Source organism: Diadema setosum, chromosome 5 (genome assembly GCF_964275005.1).
Source record: "Diadema setosum chromosome 5, eeDiaSeto1, whole genome shotgun sequence".
NCBI lineage: Eukaryota > Metazoa > Echinodermata > Echinoidea > Diadematoida > Diadematidae > Diadema > Diadema setosum.
In genome coordinates this window covers 18,367,276-18,386,066 of record NC_092689.1, presented here as the reverse complement: position 1 = coordinate 18,386,066, position 18,791 = coordinate 18,367,276, and the positions used below count along the sequence as shown (strand labels likewise).

Genomic DNA, 18,791 nt, shown 5'->3' with positions numbered 1-18,791 from the left:
GGCCGCAACAGTCATAAGTTTTATAAGTTTCATAATTGTAACTAGAGTCAATAAATACAATGACATTAGAGAACAAGAAGCAGGTATGAAACTAGATTGGTTTTTATGCTGTTTGCGTATTTAATCATCGTGGAACTTGATTTTGAATAGAACCAGAGAGCTGAGAGTTATGGACTACCTAACGTGGAATGTTGCCTTTGTCCTTCTTTCAAAAGTCATGGTAATTGCTTGTCATGGCTTGCGGGACACAAATAGAGCAGGGACGGCATTGACTAATTCTCCAGACACGAATTGACAAAAGGGGGGCAGCGCATATGGAGGAGGACACGGATAGGTGGGAGGGGGAGCAAAGAAGGTCGCATCACTGGGCGGAGCTTTGAAGCAACTCTCCAGAGCTCCGCCCTAGAGTTTGGCGTCTGCCTTGCGCGTGCCGTCGTCTTGGTCGTCATGGTAACCACGTGCCAGGAATTACATCGGTGCGCTTCATGTCAAGGGAAGGAATTTTCTTTGATGTGCGACACGGACTTCAATAGCTCTGACAGAAGCAGTAGCGGGTCTCGATATCGATCTTGAAAAATCGGTCTCCGCATGTTGATCTTAGTCTTCTCCCCCCAGCAGCTTCATAGTTTGTTTCCCCCCTTTGCTTACTTGGTTTGAGTTTCACTTGTAAAGAACGGCTCACTTGGGTTTTCCTTGTTATCTATAGCAGCCATCATACCGCCTCACTGTGCCCCTGAAACAAAGAAAATGTTCTCTTTTCTTTTTCTGCTACCGATAGAATTGTGTCGATGAGATAAGTCAATACGATTTGTTCTTTCATCGCTGTGTCTCTTGTTATCGGTAGCTTTGAAAGCAGAAAATAACAATAAATTTCTTTTCACTATTATCAACACCCAAACCATTTGTCTCACACGCTTTTACTCCAACTCTCTTGTTCTTGACAAGGATCACTTTCCCTCTCCTTTTGATATGCTTTGAAGGAGTGAAGAAAAAAAAAAGCCGAAGGTAATATCAAGTATTTTTAGTAAAATACTGGGAGAAAGTATGTGGCAGTGAATGCACTGACAACCGCGTACCTGCAAACTAACAGGCGCGTGGGGTGGGGTGGGACAAGGGGTAAAGCGAAACCAGTGGGGACGCTTTCCCCCCAGTCAACCGCTGTCACAAGAACATCAAGGGCGGCTGTGTTAAGCGCCGTGGTCCGGCCAGAGAGCATGCCATATGCCTGTTCTCCGATTGGAGTAGGGATAGGGTCCGAAGCGTGGGTGTGTGAGAACAAAGGAAAATAGATCATCTTTATTATTATCATGCAGGCTCAATTTGAAGCGGGGTGTAATGACTTTTTTTCTTGGAACAAATTACAAATTTCAAACCTGTATTGTGTTGTAAGTTTGAGTGAAAACAGAAATCATTTTACCTGCGATACCTTCGTGTTGAGTAGACATAATGTAGTTTTATGACATGTATAAAATAGTATATCAATAATCGTTTTGTTTAATGGTGTCATTGAAGTTATGATTGACATTTTTCAAATTACGCAAGTTTCATTATGCTTACACCGTGATGTGAAATGCACATTTCGCTATTTTCAAAGCAAGAATAAGACACGTCTGCCAGAATATGAAGTTAATGTTGGAAAATTCCAACTCAGTCTGTCACGACATTATTTTTGACCGTGAGTGTCGCTTTTCCTCGTTTTCTAAAACTTTACACCCTCGGGTTGATGCACATACTAGCTTACTTGGCTCTAAGCAAACTGCCTAACCCTTTGATGGAGCCCGATTTTAACCACGTTTCAGTTGACGATCATCCTCTTTTACCTAACTGTAAGACATTAGCTCTCGACGTGATGGCGCTATTTTGTCTCATGCTTCTACGCAAATAGATTCTCGGCAAAGTACATGTAGGACCTACGCATCATGAAAATTATTGTACACAAGCTATGAGCTTGCTGCGCTGCTCCACCATTGATGGCGCTATTCCAGTCCGCTTGATCGGGTGCTTACATGAACGCAAGTTGCAACAGGGAAAATAAATAATAGACAACAAATAATACAGGTTTTCCCGGTCAATTTCATACTTTTGTCATTCAAGTTCCTATTTTGAGCATTCAGTTTAACGAGGAAAATGAAGTAGACTTTTTTTTAAAAGAAAGAAGCAGCATTGAATCAGCGATCAAATTCAAAATCCGGTCATTCAAATTCATTATCGGAGCATTCAAATTTAAGAGAGAGCACGCATTTCAGCAATGAGTATTCAAATATATTTCAAGACGGCAACGGAATCTCGTCGGTCATTCAAATTCGTGAATACTATTATAGGCAACCAAGTTCCAAATAACCAATAAACAACAAAGAAGACTATACAATATTCATGTTATTTGATGTATAGTCGAAATTATTTGTTTTTCTCCGAAGGTGTCAATCAACCTTCCCTATCATGCTCGTTTGTATAGGCCTATACAGTGCCTAATGTGCCTATTATATTCTTTCTCTTGAAGCCCGAGTTCAAATTTTAGAATTAACAAGTTGACCTATACTGCAAAATAAATAATCTTCATCATAAATCCCAATATATTCAAAGCTCAATGAAAAAGACACACATACACGGCCCCAAACTAACTAAATTCAGGACTTCTTTTACATTGAATGCAGTTATTTGGAACTTGGTTGCCTATTCACGAATTTGAATGACCAACGAGATTCTGTCGCAAGCTTGAGATGAATTTGAATGCTCATTGCTGAAATGCGTGCTCCTCTCTTAAATTTGAATGCTCCGATAGTGAATTCGAATGACCGGATTTTGAATTTGATTGCTGATTCAGTGCTGCGAGCGTGGAATGCGTGAAATTGAATGCTCGGAATAGGAACTTGAATTACAAAAGTATGAAATTGACCGGGGAAACCTATAATAGTACTCATATTTCGATAGGAAAAACATTTGCCCTGGTCCTTGATAAAAAAAAACAACAACAACAACAGGAACATAGCTCATTTTAATCTTCTACAACAACCAACACTAACTTTGAATCAGCATAGTAAAGCGACCCCTGTTCTTCGTTCTTTTTAGCATTATCCATTGTTACTGAAAGCAGACCGTAAGGTTTCCAAAGTTATGATATTTTTCTTAAATAATCATCGCTTTATATCTTATAGACTAGTGGACGAATTTTTACATTAAAGACAGATCGACCACTCTGTGATATCAAGTGCTGTGAAGACGTCTTTTCTTTTTCTTTTTTTCATTTGTAAATCAGCGAGACAGAGAATCACTGCAATCAAAATGAATAGGACGCCTTGGAACCTCTGACCAGTAGGACCGGACTGTGTATTATATTCTATACACGTCAACCTAAGTACATTATTGTATCATAATGCATCATGTGGAAGTATGCCTACGATGAAACATTTAGTAAAACTTTTATTCATACATACAATACCATACATTACATGCAATGGTACATAATTATTGATATGTAAAATCATTTTCATCTGGATCCCGAAAGATGCATCTATATATATAATACGCGAAGTTGTTGTTGTTGTCGCGGCCTTATGTATTTCCTGTTTTATTCCGGCGTTGCTGGATTGTCTATCTCCTCCCGAGCCGTCGGCTCCGGGCAGCTGCGACCGGTGCCGTCGGCCGCGGGAGAGTATCCTGCATCGAATGGCGCGGGTTTCGTCCCCGCTCCGCCTCCGTGTCGACGTCGAGGACGAAAAAGAAAAATTGATTAGATAGATGCATAATGCATTTTTGTGCGTGACGAAAGAGCCGAGCGTTTTAATATTCACCAATCCTGCGCTGGACTCCTGCTTTCTCGATCGTCCATCTTTTAGCTTGCAGAGACAGTGGGATACTAAAGATGATGGGTGCAGCGAAGTCTCTGACATCTTCCGGCGGACACGCACGCGCGCACACAATGTACTCCACAGAACTCAGAGTTCTGTGATGTACTCTCGGGTGGGTACGGTATGCCATTGTGTTGCCTGCGCCTGTGTATGTATTGACGATGGTTACACGAAACACTATCTGCGTGCCCGTGATATGGACTCTCATATGGTATAATACACGGCGCGTTCGTACAAGGGCATTTACGTACAGTGACGTTCGCCATTGGCGTGCCCAAATGAAAACAACGAATGCTGTTATTTTATTGTATTTTGCACAACTGCAGGATATTATGCAGCTCGGTTCCGTCATTTAGTTTACTCTCAAGTCGGGTATCATTGTACTTAGACTGTTCAGGACGGCTAAATATCCACTTAAATTTTGTCCTTGCCGATCGTACCCTTCCATATCAGAGTACACGCGTCGCTGTTCATTCGTTTACTGCATGGCTGCTGTAAACATGAATATTCATGAGACGAGCGGACGCGGGGGAAACCCTCGCTTTGCTGACCGCCAATTTTTGAAGTTATAAGTGGACATCAAATTTGTGGTTCGTTTGGTGCATCAAACCAAGTTTTGGTGATAAAAATGAAAAAGAGGGAGCAAATGACGACAAAAATATTCTTCTTTCTCCCATAACGTGGGAAAAGAAATATTAAAGAAAAAATACGAGGCCCTGAGACCCATGGATTCCCACTGGTGCCTAATTATTAAATCTAATGACTATGATCTCCCCCTCCCCAAATATAACAATGATTATAAGGATAATATAATAATAATAATAATAATAATAATAATAATAATAATAATAATAGTGATAGTTATAATACTAATAATAACAATAATGATGATATAATGTACAGTCTGAAGCATGCAGAAGAAGAAGGACATTAATGATTATGATAATAATGATAATAAAAATGTACAGTCTGAAGCAGATAAACGGGTGGTTCTATGATCCATCAAACCAAGGTTTAGTGATAGAAACAGAAAGAAGAGAGCAAACGAAGACGAAAATGTTTTATTTCTCTCAGCACAATAGTAACAAAAACACTAGGGGTCTATAGGCCTATATGAAGTAGTCCTACTCAGCACAAGATTACCTATGTTAGTGCAGTGAACCAGTTTTGGACAGTTTGCGCAGGACTGTCTTTAGAAAAGCTTTTTATCAAGAGCAGAAAAATGGGGGAAACAGATTTTTACAATTCTTAACAAATTAACATTTTCGCCTCCCTTGGTTGATCATCCCTATATTATGACTCAACTCTCTCCTCTCCCCTAAATGATAATAATAATGTTAGTAATAATAATAATAATGATAACAACAATAACAATAATATACACTGAAATAATGATAATAATACAATAGGCCAATGCAAATGAATGGGGAGGGGGTGTTATGATCCATAACTTAAGAGTGGGCGGAAGAGACACAGACAGGTACTGGATTGTTTTGATGTTTATGATGATGATACTATTTCAAACGTCTATCAGTCGTAGAGTAACCTTGACATGACGGAAAAAAGATATTCACTATCCTTGACCGATAAACTTTTTTCCTTAATTCCCTTGATTCATTCCCATGTCAATAAATAATATAAAATAATAATAAAACCGAATCACTATGATCTCCCCTCCCACAAAATAACAATAACAACAACAACAATAATAATAGTAATGACCATGCTAATTATTATGATAATAAAAACAATGAACAGTATCAATGAGATAAACAGGTGGTTCTAGATCCATCAAACCAAGTTTTGATTATGAAAACAGAAATGAGGGAGCAAATGAAGACGAAAATATTCTTTGTATATTTCTTCTCCAGAGACTCCAACTCTCCCGTTTTCGACGGGAGATCTCCCGCCGAAATCCCATTTTTGCAAAATCTCCCGTTCTCCCGTTTGAGATTTAATTTCTCCCGCCCTGGCTCTTTGTCTCCCGTTGGAAAGGATTTCTTACATATTTCTATCGTATGTTGAAAAAAAAAAGCCTTAGATAGCACCAGAGAGCATCTAGAACCCTGGGAATTTCGCGCTTCGCACACATCAACTTTGAGTCTTCCGTTTGCTAGGGGTTTCAGGCGGGAGAATCTCCCGATCAGAAGGTACTTTGGGTTGGAGTCTCTGCTTCTCTCATAACTTGGTTGAAGAACATTAAAGAAAAATACGAAGTCCTGAGATCCGTGGATTCCCACGGGTGCCTAATACTTACAAAACCTAATGACTATGATCCCCCTCCCCAAATAAAAATAATAATTATAATAGCAATATAACAATAGGGGCCTAATGAGAATAATAATATGATAATAATAATGATGATGTATAGTCTGAAGTAGATAATCGGATGGTTCTATGATCTATCAAAGCAAGTTTTGGTGATTAAAAACAAGGAGGGAGCAATTGAAGACGATCAAAAATATTATATTTTTCTCTCATAACTTGGGAAAAGAAATAGGAATGAGAAAAAAAAAAAACATGCTAGGCCTTGAGACCAGCCGTGGATTCCCTCGGGTGCCTGCATGGATGCAAGAGCAGGGGGTATAATTAATATCAAAGTCATATTGTCAATATATACATCTCCCCGCTCAGACGGGAAGAATCTGCGTGGGCAGAACTTTCGGAGAATCTCATAAGCGTTTTTTGGTGATTTTTCCCTGAATGTTTGTTTGTTTGTTCTGCGAGGGTGAAAATGTGAGTAGGGGGATGGTGGTCATGGGTAGAAGAGAGCACAAGTAACGAAAGAATGAGAAAACATTTCTTTTTATTTCATCAATAAAAATGTGCAAAATCGTATACATAAGAGAAAAAAAAAATAAAACCCCTCAGACCCGTGGATTTCCACGGGTGCTGCTAGTTAAGATATATAAAGAGGCTGCAAACCACAAGCGCTGCTTTTTAGCAGTCCACTCCATTTCCAATCATTTTTTGTTTTGCATTTGTCAACAGATTGATATAACATTTATTTTTTTTTAATTCATAGTATTTTCCCTGATTATAATGTATTTGATTTTGTGTAATTATGTGTATTCTAATGTTTATTTGCAATCTTGCATTTTTGTTGGAAATGGGAATGAAATGATTAAAGATAGGCTTACATAAACAGATTCTATAGGCCTATCGGTATATGTTAACCCGTTCAATACTGAATTCTGAAATGGCAATAGACTTAATACACAGGCCACCAGGTTCCCGTATGGAAAGGGTTAAGAATAGACAAAGAAAAAATGATGCAGAATCTGGATTCGAAACTTAATCCATCTTCATGATAGTTGTTTTATGTGCGGATTTGATGATAATTGTGTCTTGAAGGTCTGCAATGTCTTAATCGTTATGCCTGAAAACTTCAAATTGTCTTGTGATATTTCACAGGGAAGTGTGTGTTAAAAGTACTTAAAGAATAAGTACCTTCTTAGACTTTGATTTGATTTGATTTGATTTGATTTGATTTATTGGTTCCTGCATCATATCATTGCTCATGCAGATTATGTGGATTCAGTGAATGCAGCAATATTAGTAGAACACATTAGTGAAAGTTTTAGGAAATTCGAACAATCTGTTCAAAAGTTATGATTTTTTTAAAGGTTTCCGCTCAGTCACTGCTGGATGAGAAGACTATTACGACTAGTGATGTCACATCATAGTGTACAACGATATATACTGTAAAGAATATAATTATAAAGAAAATTCAAAATATTTTCACTTTTCTCGCGTAATGAAATAACGCTTGACATGCCTCTTTCAAAAGGCAGGGGGAATGATATTACCCTTAACATACGTCAGTGACAAGTCAAGGAAATGTGTACTTTTTTTTCAAAAAATTAAATTTTGAGAGATTCTCTTTATATTTTCCTCACTGAGTATATCGTTCTACGCATGTGACATCATACCCTATAGTAGTCTTCTCATCCAGCAGTATATCTGCGCAGATACTCTAAAAACTCATAAGTTTAGAACGGATTGTCAGATTTTCCCCAAACTTTCACTGATGCGTTCTACTAATATCGCTGCTTTCACTGAATCCACATGTCTAGGAAGGTGGACTTGGCAAAGTCTTTTTTTTTTTTTTTTGACGCTTTTTATAGCCTTTATTCAGACCGATCAAATGAAAAAGTCTGCATGGGCAAAGTACATACCTGGCGCCCTCTACAGATTTTGTCATACATAGTCCACCATGGAGTCTGTCATGTCTGTTATTGTTGCATCTGAGGTGCCACTGCTCGCCATAACAGACAGTCTCCTTGCATTTAATCGAGTAGTATTTTCCTTTTTGTACAGCTTTGCTTAGATGTTTTCTCATACCAATTATGTGCAAATTATTCTTTCCTTTAAATCAAAGAATTGCTGGTTGTTTTGGGGGTTTCTTTCTCTAATAACGTCGCAGTAAATGTTTTGTTTCGCATTTATTTCCTTCGTATCAGAAAGTTCACACATTCAAGGTTCAACAGTATGGAAGAGTGTTGAATTTACAGCAGAAATTCCAAACCAATGTCAGGGATACCACGATAAAATTACTTTGTCCGATTTCCTATAACCATTCGAGAAAACAGGATGCATAAATTTGCTGAATGTTTCCACTGTCATGTGTGTGTATGTGGTATGTGCGTGTGTGTGTGTGCTGTGTGTGTTGTGTGCGTGTATGAGTGTGTTTGTGAAAAGTCCGTGCAATGACATTGCAACTATATGGTGACATTTCGCATACACATTATGGTAGATTGACGTCAAGTTACGACAAGCAAACATATTTTGCATGTGTGTGTGCCCTACTTGAGATATTTCTTCATAAAGGTATTAATCCTGCGCCTAACCCTCTTCGAGCTACAACCTCAGAATTCTATTACCATCGCGCATAACAGTCTTACCTATGGAAATGACTGGGTTAAGGACCTCCTTTACGGCCAAAGCGGCATAGGGATCAATTTTGTTGCCCTAAGAATCGATCCGCCATTGTTTACCAGCCTCGGGGCAGCCTGCCTGGCTAAATATCACGCTTGGAGTAGAACAAAACGGGTGTAATTACAGAAGGCGCGAGTAAAGTAATCAAGGGGTCGGTAAGATCGTGCATGGAGAAAGCGCTATTGAGAAAAGACACCAGGGTGGATATTAATATATTCCTTGTTTGATTACTAGTAATGCATGCCTTGGTATAGGCTTGGTGACGGCTGTCTTGGATGTTCGCTCGATCTTCTGATAGGAGTGGCATTCACCTAGTAAAAGGTCCCAAAATCATGAGCTCGCACACATTCGTCATAATCGGTAAGTCGCTATTGTTCTTACTTTTTCGGCCGTGGTTACCTGCAAACAATAATAAAGGGATTCAACACTAGTCCCGCTCCCACAGCTCATCGGGATATTGGTAGGTAGATGCAATCTTTGCAAATCAAGTCGAATATGGTCGATTCAGATTAACATACGTCAATCTTACAATTATTCTTCTCCTCAAACATCTTTGTATCCTCTGTAATATCACGTCTTAGATAGGCTACATTGATTGCCATCTGCAGTGCTCTTGTTCAACTTTGAGGAGACTTTTTTTTTTGGTCAGGTTTGACTTTTTCTCGCTTTTTGCTGTGTTTGTTGCTTACGCGGATGGAAAGTGGTTTCTTGTGGTAGTCACCGATGTTTTTTGAGGAGTTTACTTCTGATTTTCCTGACTAGCATTCTCGTGAAGAATGTAGCAGCAATCTACTGTTATATTGAGCAACAATCTAATGTTGTATAAGTGAGAGAGGAAGAGAGACGTAGATTTTAGTATTAAGTTGAGCTGGTTGTACAGTCATTGCGACAACTTGTGATTGGTTTTTGTTCCTTTATTTGTATGTTTGTTTGTGTTTTCTTGGAGTGCAGATGCGAGTTCGACGAGCAGTTTGCTACTACGACAGATCTATGGCTGTGAAATAATTCATTATGTATCAGTGAGAATTAGGCAAGAGTATGACATCCATATTCATTCATTCATTCATTCATTTTTTCATCTCCAAAAGAACATGTAAATACATTTTCTTTCTCACATAAAACATAAGTACATAATATGTGTCAACAATTACAAAATATGAAAAATGATACTTATGGATAAACAAATGATAGGGTGGAAAAAAAAGCACAAAACATTTTTAGAATTTTTTTAACATTTTTAGTTTAGAAAATGCATGAGATTGGGAGGAATGCTGAAGAAGCAATGCTTGTATGGTGCATTCCCCCCAAACATAGTGAAACAAAACATAGTGAAACAAAATATTGTGCACAGTTGTAACAGATGAATGTTGAACGAAAATGTCGAAGAATGTTAACGTTTCTTCAATGTCGGGGGGGGGGGTGGGGAGGACATAATAATAATACCCATAGTCTACATATCTGTGCTAATTATATGATTCCACAATGCATCCAACAAAATTATCTTTCCTTCTTTGGTGACGTTTAAATGTTGACAAGGAGTAACTCACGTGTATGACACTTGAACATGTTCATAGATGTGACAATGTAGACAACTGTTGAGATAAAATAACAAACCTTACTATACGTTGAAATACAGAAGGTTGATAATCATGAAGATAATCACAATTTTCACGATATTCAGGCCAACTGAATAAAATCATTATATGCCTATAAGGAGAAGAACAAGAACTAGACAAGATGGGATATAGGAGAAGCAAGAAGAGAAGTACAAGGAGAATAAAAAAAAAAGAGGAGAAATATATAAGAGAAAGGAAATGAGAGCAGAAAGCATGGAGGTGAGAATTCATTTCACTGTTCGTGTTCACGTTATTCGGTCCTGGACAGCGAACGTACTCGCTCTCTGCCACCCCCTCCCCTCTCATTGTTTCTAGTGATCTTATTCCGTCCAAATAATTTTCCCGGTAAATATTGGGGCAATCAATAAACATTTGCAACACTGAAGCCAGATCCATAAAGGGACTGTTGGAACAGAATGTGATCATTACATTAGTTGGTAACACTTATAGTGAGGGCAGCAACTATCAATGCGTCACTTATTCATGATACACTGTACCTACAATCTTCATAACACCAGCCATGAACTCACGTTGCGTTGTACTCCAGACCACCTGGGCTTATTGCGTTGCTATGGAAACACAACGCCGTCGGCAAAACGGGTCTTTCCTGTGTTTTGTCTCGTGTGTTGAGGGCCACTTCTTTTCAAATCATGTCGACTACGAAAAGATCAAGGAGCATATAAGGCGAGTGATGATCTTTTGTCACGAACAGTTTACAATGTAACAAAATGAGCGCTCGTTAGATGCAAAACATCAGTGTAGCTGGAGGCTGGCATCATATTGAGTGGTAGCAGCTCGCTGCAGGGAGCTTCTCAACGACCTATTCAGTTAAGTCAGGTACGTTTTGTGCAAGAAAACAACATAATTCCATGACATTGGACAACAGGTGTTGCTAATGGGAAAATTGATCTATGGTTGAATATATATACTTCGTCAAATGCATGGCATGACGAATCGAAATCTAGAAGAATCAAAGACGAAGAACGAGAATGTACATGTCCCTATACAATAAAAAGTGGGCAGTCTTTTCAGACATAGGTAATGTCGTAATAAAGGTCATAGTTTTATCCGTTCAACGATATGTAGGCCTACATACATACAAAGACATTACCTTTTTGCACGCAAAGACACGATCTGGTTCAAACATTGTTCGATTTGAGGTTTCACACTTGTTGACAAAATTTGATAAGTTACTAGCTGTTGAAGAGAGAAAGCGTTTTGTTTCATTTATCTCTCAAAACTATATTTTCTAAAGACACCAAGGGAAACCATGCACATCGCGTACAAAACAGTTTCAGCGGTCATTAACATGGGCAGATGGGACGCAACATTATAGTCTAGAAAACAAGGAGGAATCAGATAAATAATTCTCTTTGAAGTTAAACGACCACAAGGACCGGTTACGAGGCAAATGGGGTAAAGGGAGTTACACGCTGCTGCCAGTGGAATCGAACCAGGGACCCCAAGATTAAGAGACAGCAGTCTCAGAAACCAGGGCCTGCTTTCCGAATTGCCGTGTGCTCTTGGCTCTGGTTCAGGTCCCATTCACCATTTGCCTTTCACTATTATAGTTTCAGGTGTCGAAGATTGGAGGGTGAGATTCCGGGTATAGTCCTTCATCGCACATCAACAAAGGTGTATTATAGCATCTACAATGACCAAAAACAAAACCAGGACCGGCTGGTGAATAAGTCGGAAGAGTCCAGTGCAATCCAATATCCCATGAAGGACCGCTTGAAGCCTTCATGAATGGGTTTTTACTACAAGCTTTTCACTTTTCTCATCGATTTGAGGTTGACACCGAGAGGCAAAGGCGTGTCCTTGTCGACCAACACGAAGTGATCGGCGGCTGATCACGTGGTGTATAAAGTGGCGACTGAATTACATTTGCTCAGCTTACCTTTCAACTTCTTTCCTATACAGCCACTTGCAATGACAACTGATGTAGGGGGTATTAACAAGATCATGGTCACGCGTGAAGTGGTGATATCATGGTATCACAATAGAGGCAAGTGCAATTAGGTATATGAGGTAATTGTCGTTGTATATACAATTTATCACCTCGGTGAAAGTCATTTATTAGAATATTATGTTTGCATGCCATGGGTTTAAGAGAAAAGGGCGGGGTACGTCATGTTCACCATTGTGCCTGCGGTTGTCTTTCATGTTTATTGATTACGGTACACGAGGTCAAGTCATTGTCTACATGTAATAGTGGTAACCATGTCAATATTTGAGTTCACGCTTCGATCTTCCATGCTGGCTGAACGTGACCACCTGTGTGTGCTTGGAGCACCCAGATATTGCTGAGAAATCGCTTTGACATGTTTGAGATTACGCCAGTCACACAAATTCGTCATATTTACTATGCAAGTGCTGGTCTGCTGTGTGAGGTGTCCAGACAGGAATGTGCGCCGTTATTCATATTGTCAACACAACAATGAGTAAACCGTAATGTTGTCGGGTTGATTATTGTTGCCTGCACCCATGAAAACATTTCTTAGAGTTAGTTCCCGGTCGTGGAGCCGTAGCTTTGGATCGTTCCGTCACTGTATACGCACAATATATAAGTCGTTGATCCTGGAAAGGTGGATTAGCTATTTAAGCGTATTTGGATGTTGGAATATCTTATCCCACCAGCAGCACTTGAAGAAGAGATACACGCCTCCGACACAAATAGCAAATAGCTAGGTAAGACCATACAGAACGGGCTTGCAATTCTCCTTTTCATTTCTGCTTGATCAGAGGCAAGTGTTTATGGAGTCTCTGCAGAACGTATATTCCAGCTATGCAACGTACCATTCGGAAGGAAATTTTCATTTTGCTTGTCTATATTCTGATAGAAACCCCTTGAAAAAAAAAATGATATGATAGTTATAATAATCGGAAAATTTAGCCGTCCTATAAACTGAAAAGCACGGCAGCGATTGCCCAAAGTACAGTACTACACGTACCATCGTGACCATGTGTACAAATTAGTCTACAATTAAAACATATCACCGGGAGTATTAGGAACAGCAAGAGTGGGGCCTTCCCTACTTTGCATACTGGCAGTATAGTTAAGTTATTTAAAGTCCCTAAGTTTATTGTTGATGCAATTACTTTAATAGTTTTTCTAGTAAAATCATTTGGAATTCGAAAAATGTGTCATTTCATGTTTGATTACCTCCCAATGACAGATACAGTATAGTGGGAATGAGGATAACAATAAAACAGACACTAACCGATATGCATGATTTTACGTCACTATTCCATTGCACTGTTGTATAAATTTCCGACATAAAGTAAATGTCTTTGCCGGTTCTCATGTGTTGCTTGCAATTTGATACATTCTCATTACTTCATACCTCCGACAAACATGGGACACATCAAAGTATGGCAAAGTACCAAGTTGTGATAGTGACGTGGATCTTTCGTCTTTCGTCAGCGTGATATCATTTTGATTAATAAGGCAACTATGCAAAGTTGTTATTATTCGTTTGTGGTATTTTGTGTAGTTTCAATATAGGAAATAAATTAAATTAAATTAAATGATGTGAAATTTAATGTATAAATAATGATGTAATCATCATCTACTTGTGTAGGAATGTGGTGTTATCCCTTGGCTTCATTAGCGGCTGTCGAATTAATTTCGGTATCTTGAAAGAGCTATAATCATGTAGATAACAAATCGTTAGCACATAAAGGCAAAGTCCACGGAAATGAAAGCAAAGGCTGTACTTGAACTCACGTAAAATCTATGCGACCTCGATTGTAGCTGGCTAATATCAAATCATCACTTAATAATGGCAGAGCCCGTTGGAAAGAACAGCGCTAAAGCGGAAGAGGTTATCCCACTTGGTAAATAAGACGAATAATGATTATGATGATATGACTATAATATCATCATTTTTGTGGTCTTTATCACCTTTATCATGTAAAAGAGACAGATGTAGAAAAAATATACTTCTGTCTCCTACTAAATTTCTATTCGGAGTGATATATCATTTTTTGCGTTCTCAGCTGCGAGTTATGTCTCTGAAAATCTTTCAGGTATAGGATGTCACTATGACGTCGGAACCTTCTTCACACAAAGTACACTTTGATGAAAATAACTTGGTGGATCTTGTCTCGCTCATAATGTTCTGCCATGTTATTCGTCAAGGTGTACTCATGTTGAAACTTACTTTACAGGTAAGGGTAATATAGAAAAAGGAAACGAACTAATTTGGAGTATTTTCTTGAAAACTGGAGACCTTTTGTTCTTTCACACAAATCACACTTTGAGGAAAAGAACTTGGTGGACCTTGTCTCGCTAATAATGTTCTGCCATGTTATTCGTCAAGGTGTATTCATGTTGAAACTTACTTTACATGTAAGGGTAATATAGAAAAAAAAGAAACTAACTAATTTGGAGTATTTTCTTCAAAACTGGAGACCTAAGACACAAAATTTTGAGGTTTGATATGTTTCACGAAACGGTGATATATGCATTAATATGTAAATCAGCGAGGCAATGATGTCATTAAAGCTCACCTCTCCCACTGGATGAAAAAATATGTTACAGAAAAGTAACAGTTAAACCAATGATTCAACAACTTAACCCCTTCCCCTCAACAGCCATTGTTGTTTTTTAGGTTGTAACAATTGTAAATCCAAATGATGCATTATGCTCTTTATCATTTCATTATAGACAAGAAATTTGGTGTACATTAGTGTTCAGATTAATGAGATACTTACATAGGACACGGACATAATCACCTCATTTCATTTGCATATTTCATCATACGAGCATCCCTTGTTTCAAAAAAAAATCTAAAACATTAAAAGTCCATATCTTTATTATTCTTATCTTTATGATTTTTTTTAACGACAGTCCTTCGTTTCCGTACTTCATTCTATTCCATTTTGTGAACTTGCATAGGAGGTGGCATTTCATTTAATGGTAATTATATATCTATACCTATTTCTTTTGTTTTTTATTTTACAGACACCATGATATTCACAACTCCAATCTTCCTCTGCAAAGGCATTTCTAAGACCGTCGCTTGAACCCATTTCTGCTGGACGTTATAGGACTTCACGCAACACACATCATGGCAACCATTCAGAAAAACTGCAAAGTGACGTCACTACACTATAAGGATGATTATCATCTAACGATTGATCATCCCATCACAGAGAGCATTGTCGACAGGGACTACATGCGCATCACTGTTCATCCACAACCTCTGCTGGCACGAAACTCTTCGGGTCGCCGGAACTACTTCATGCCACAGTGCGAGACGGAATGGATTCAAATGGTGAACAAACTGAACGATGGACAGGGAACCTACCACCAAAGCACCACCTACGTTAAGCCTGGAGTATACCCTTCCCGCTCAATAAGCGCAAATTCTTACTTCGATCCTTACGCCCTTGGGTCCAACTCGTCTCTCAACATCACTGCGCGGACGTTGAATTTGTCGTCACGCCGACAGATGCAACGCGCATACGAACGCGCTTGCCGTAGTACGATCCGTGGTGACAAGTCTCGTGCATCGTCTGCTTCTGTACGAGATCTCGACAGCTACGGAGACAGAGTGAACACTCCAAGCCTAACTACTCGCCTTGCAACCATGAGCTCTCGCGCTAAGTCAGTTTCTTCTGAAAGATCAAGCTGCAGCAGTAGGACTACTAACACTGACTTTTCATCGGGTCATAGCAGCCCTGAAAAGCCGGCATATGTACTTCCACGACCACCACCTATCAAAATGCCTAAGGTAGCTGCCATGCCTTCCAAGCGAGAGGCTTGGTTTAGTGCTCCATATCGATCACGTATCGTGCGGCAATCGCCCCCTTGGCGATCGCTGATGAATCGTCGACCTGAAGGTGTAAGAGCTTCCGGTGGACTGTGTCCTAACTACTGTCGATGTTGTTTTGAAGCGACATACGATACAAACAACAAAAACATCTACAAAGTTGATCAAGAGTAATAACTTTTAGAAACAGACCGAGAGAACAACAAGCAAACACAACAAAAATCAACAATGCTTGTCTTGCAAATAGCGCTCGGAAAAGCTAACATACTTCATAATTATTATAAACCATAACGTAATGTAGTAAAGCAAGGCAGTGAGACGATGCACCATGTGGCAAATCATTGATTAGCACCTATTTTACTGACTTTAAAACGGAGCCTCTCCAGTGATCACTCTGAATCGTAGCATTGTCTATAGCCATTGATTTTGAAAGTAGAGAAAGATTTTAACGGGGAACGCCCCTAACCTAAAGATAGTGTGTGACATTCATGTCTTCTCTGATTACGGAATGACGTCCCCGCGAGAAAACGAATAATGTTCTCCCAATTTGACGAGGTGATAATCAATCCATACGTACGTTGTTTTTATGCTGAACTGCAATCACTGTCTAAAGCTATCACAGGGTACGGATGTCCATAGCGGATCTCTTGACTGCTTTTGTAAATTACTACCGATGATAAGCATGTTAGTTACCGCACTTAGACCCCGTTTACAGTGCGAGGCTCGGCCGTGGCCGAGCCGCGGCCGAGCCCAGCCCCGCTTCAGTGTAAACGCGCAAAAGGCCAAATGCGAGGCCAAAATTGGCCTCGCATTTGGCCTCGCTCTGGAGGTGGTCTCGGCCGCGGCCGAGCCGCGGCCGAGCCCTGCCTCTTCTTGGTGTAAACGCAAACTGGGCCAAATGCGCGGCCAATTGCGCGGCCAATTTTAGTCTGGCTTCCAAACCCTCTGCCTGTATCTTTCGCTATTCAGGATATTAACCCCCTCAACGTCGAAAACTAGTATAGTTTAAGGTGGTTTTTTTCCTGCAAAGGATTTTTTCCTTCGGCAAAGGCCTTTGCCCGAACGGCGACTTCGTCGCCACGGAATTCATTTGGCAAAGGGTCTGAAAACCAGACAATACCAAATTGCGTTTGTTTACAAGCAGAGCGCCACTACGACAAAATATTGAAAGGTTTGAATCAAAAGCGCGGCCGAGCCTAGCAGTGTAAACGGACAAAATTGCGAGGCTCGGCCGCGCAATTGAGGCCGGACTCGGCCGCGGCCGAGCCGCGGCCGAGCCCGGCCCCGCACTGTAAACGGGGTCTAAGACCCCGTTAACAGTGCGAGGCTCGGCCGCGGCCGAGCCGCGGCCGAGCCCAGCCCCGCTTCAGTGTAAACGCGCAAAAGGCCAAATGCGAGGCCAAAATTGGCCTCGCATTTGGCCTCGCTCTGGAGGTGGTCTCGGCCGTGGCCGAGCCCTGCTTCTTCTTGGTGTAAACGCAAACTGGGCCAAATGCGCGGCCAATTGCGCGGCCAATTTTAGTCTGGCTTCCAAACCCTCTGCCTGTATCTTTCGCTATTCAGGATATTACCCCCTCAACGTCGAAAACTAGTATAGTTTAAGGTGGTTTTGTCCTGCAAAGGATTTTTTCCTTCGGCAAAGGCCTTTGCCCGAACGGCGACTTCGTCGCCACGGAATTCATTTGGCAAAGGGTCTGAAAACCAGACAACACCGTTTTACAGTGCGGGGCCGGGCTAAGACCCCGTTTACAGTGCGGGGCCGGGCTCGGCCGCGGCTCGGCCGCGGCCGAGTCCGGCCTCAATTGCGCGGCCGAGCCTCGCAATTTTGTCCGTTTACACTGCTGGGCTCGGCCGCGCTTTTGATTCAAACCTTTCAATATTTTGTCGTAGTGGCGCTCTGCTTGTAAACAAACGCAATTTGGTATTGTCTGGTTTTCAGACCCTTTGCCAAATGAATTCCGTGGCGACGAAGTCGCCGTTCGGGCAAAGGCCTTTGCCGAAGGAAAAAATCCTTTGCAGGACAAAACCACCTTAAACTATACTAGTTTTCGACGTTGAGGGGGTAATATCCTGAATAGCGAAAGATACAGGCAGAGGGTTTGGAAGCCAGACTAAAATTGGCCGCGCAATTGGCCGCGCATTTGGCCCAGTTTGCGTTTACACCAAGAAGAGGCAGGGCTCGGCCGCGGCTCGGCCGCGGCTCGGCCGCGGCCGAGCCTCGCACTGTAAACGGGGTCTATGTCATCCGCATCTTTGGCTGACATAAGTGATGACCGTAAAAATTATTTCAAAGGCGATGATACTATAATGGAATTCAATATAATTATAGAGTGTGAGAATCTGCACTGCAAAAAGTCCGGTGTTAAATAGTGAACACCGAGCTGGTGTTAAATTGTCGGTGCTCATTTATGGTGTTAAATTAACACCTACGGGTGTCATTTCCAAATTTTAAACTGTTTTTTGAAGAGTTTCTTAGTAACTGCACTTCTTGTTGATTTTTAATTTAAACAAGACGATCAAGAATTTTACATTAAAATGCTAGATTTTTGAAAAAAATTGAAAATAAATTTACACCAAAGTAACACCAGCTGGTGTGGTCCCTTATTGAA

At 40.4% G+C, this 18,791-nt stretch overlaps 1 protein-coding gene across 1 annotated transcript; it reads left to right on the top strand.

The window, feature by feature from the left end:
- Nucleotides 1-15,477: 15,477 nt before the first annotated feature.
- LOC140228760 (uncharacterized) lies at nucleotides 15,478-16,356 on the top strand. Its single transcript, XM_072309037.1, has one exon. The coding sequence runs from the start codon at nucleotides 15,478-15,480 to the stop codon at nucleotides 16,354-16,356; it is 879 nt and encodes a 292-aa protein (XP_072165138.1).
- Nucleotides 16,357-18,791: the final 2,435 nt, after the last annotated feature.

Bases quoted from the DNA above. Each gene is read 5' to 3' on its own strand.
- LOC140228760 (XM_072309037.1), top strand. From the start codon at position 15,478: ATGGCAACCATTCAGAAAAACTGCAAAGTGACGTCACTACACTATAAG.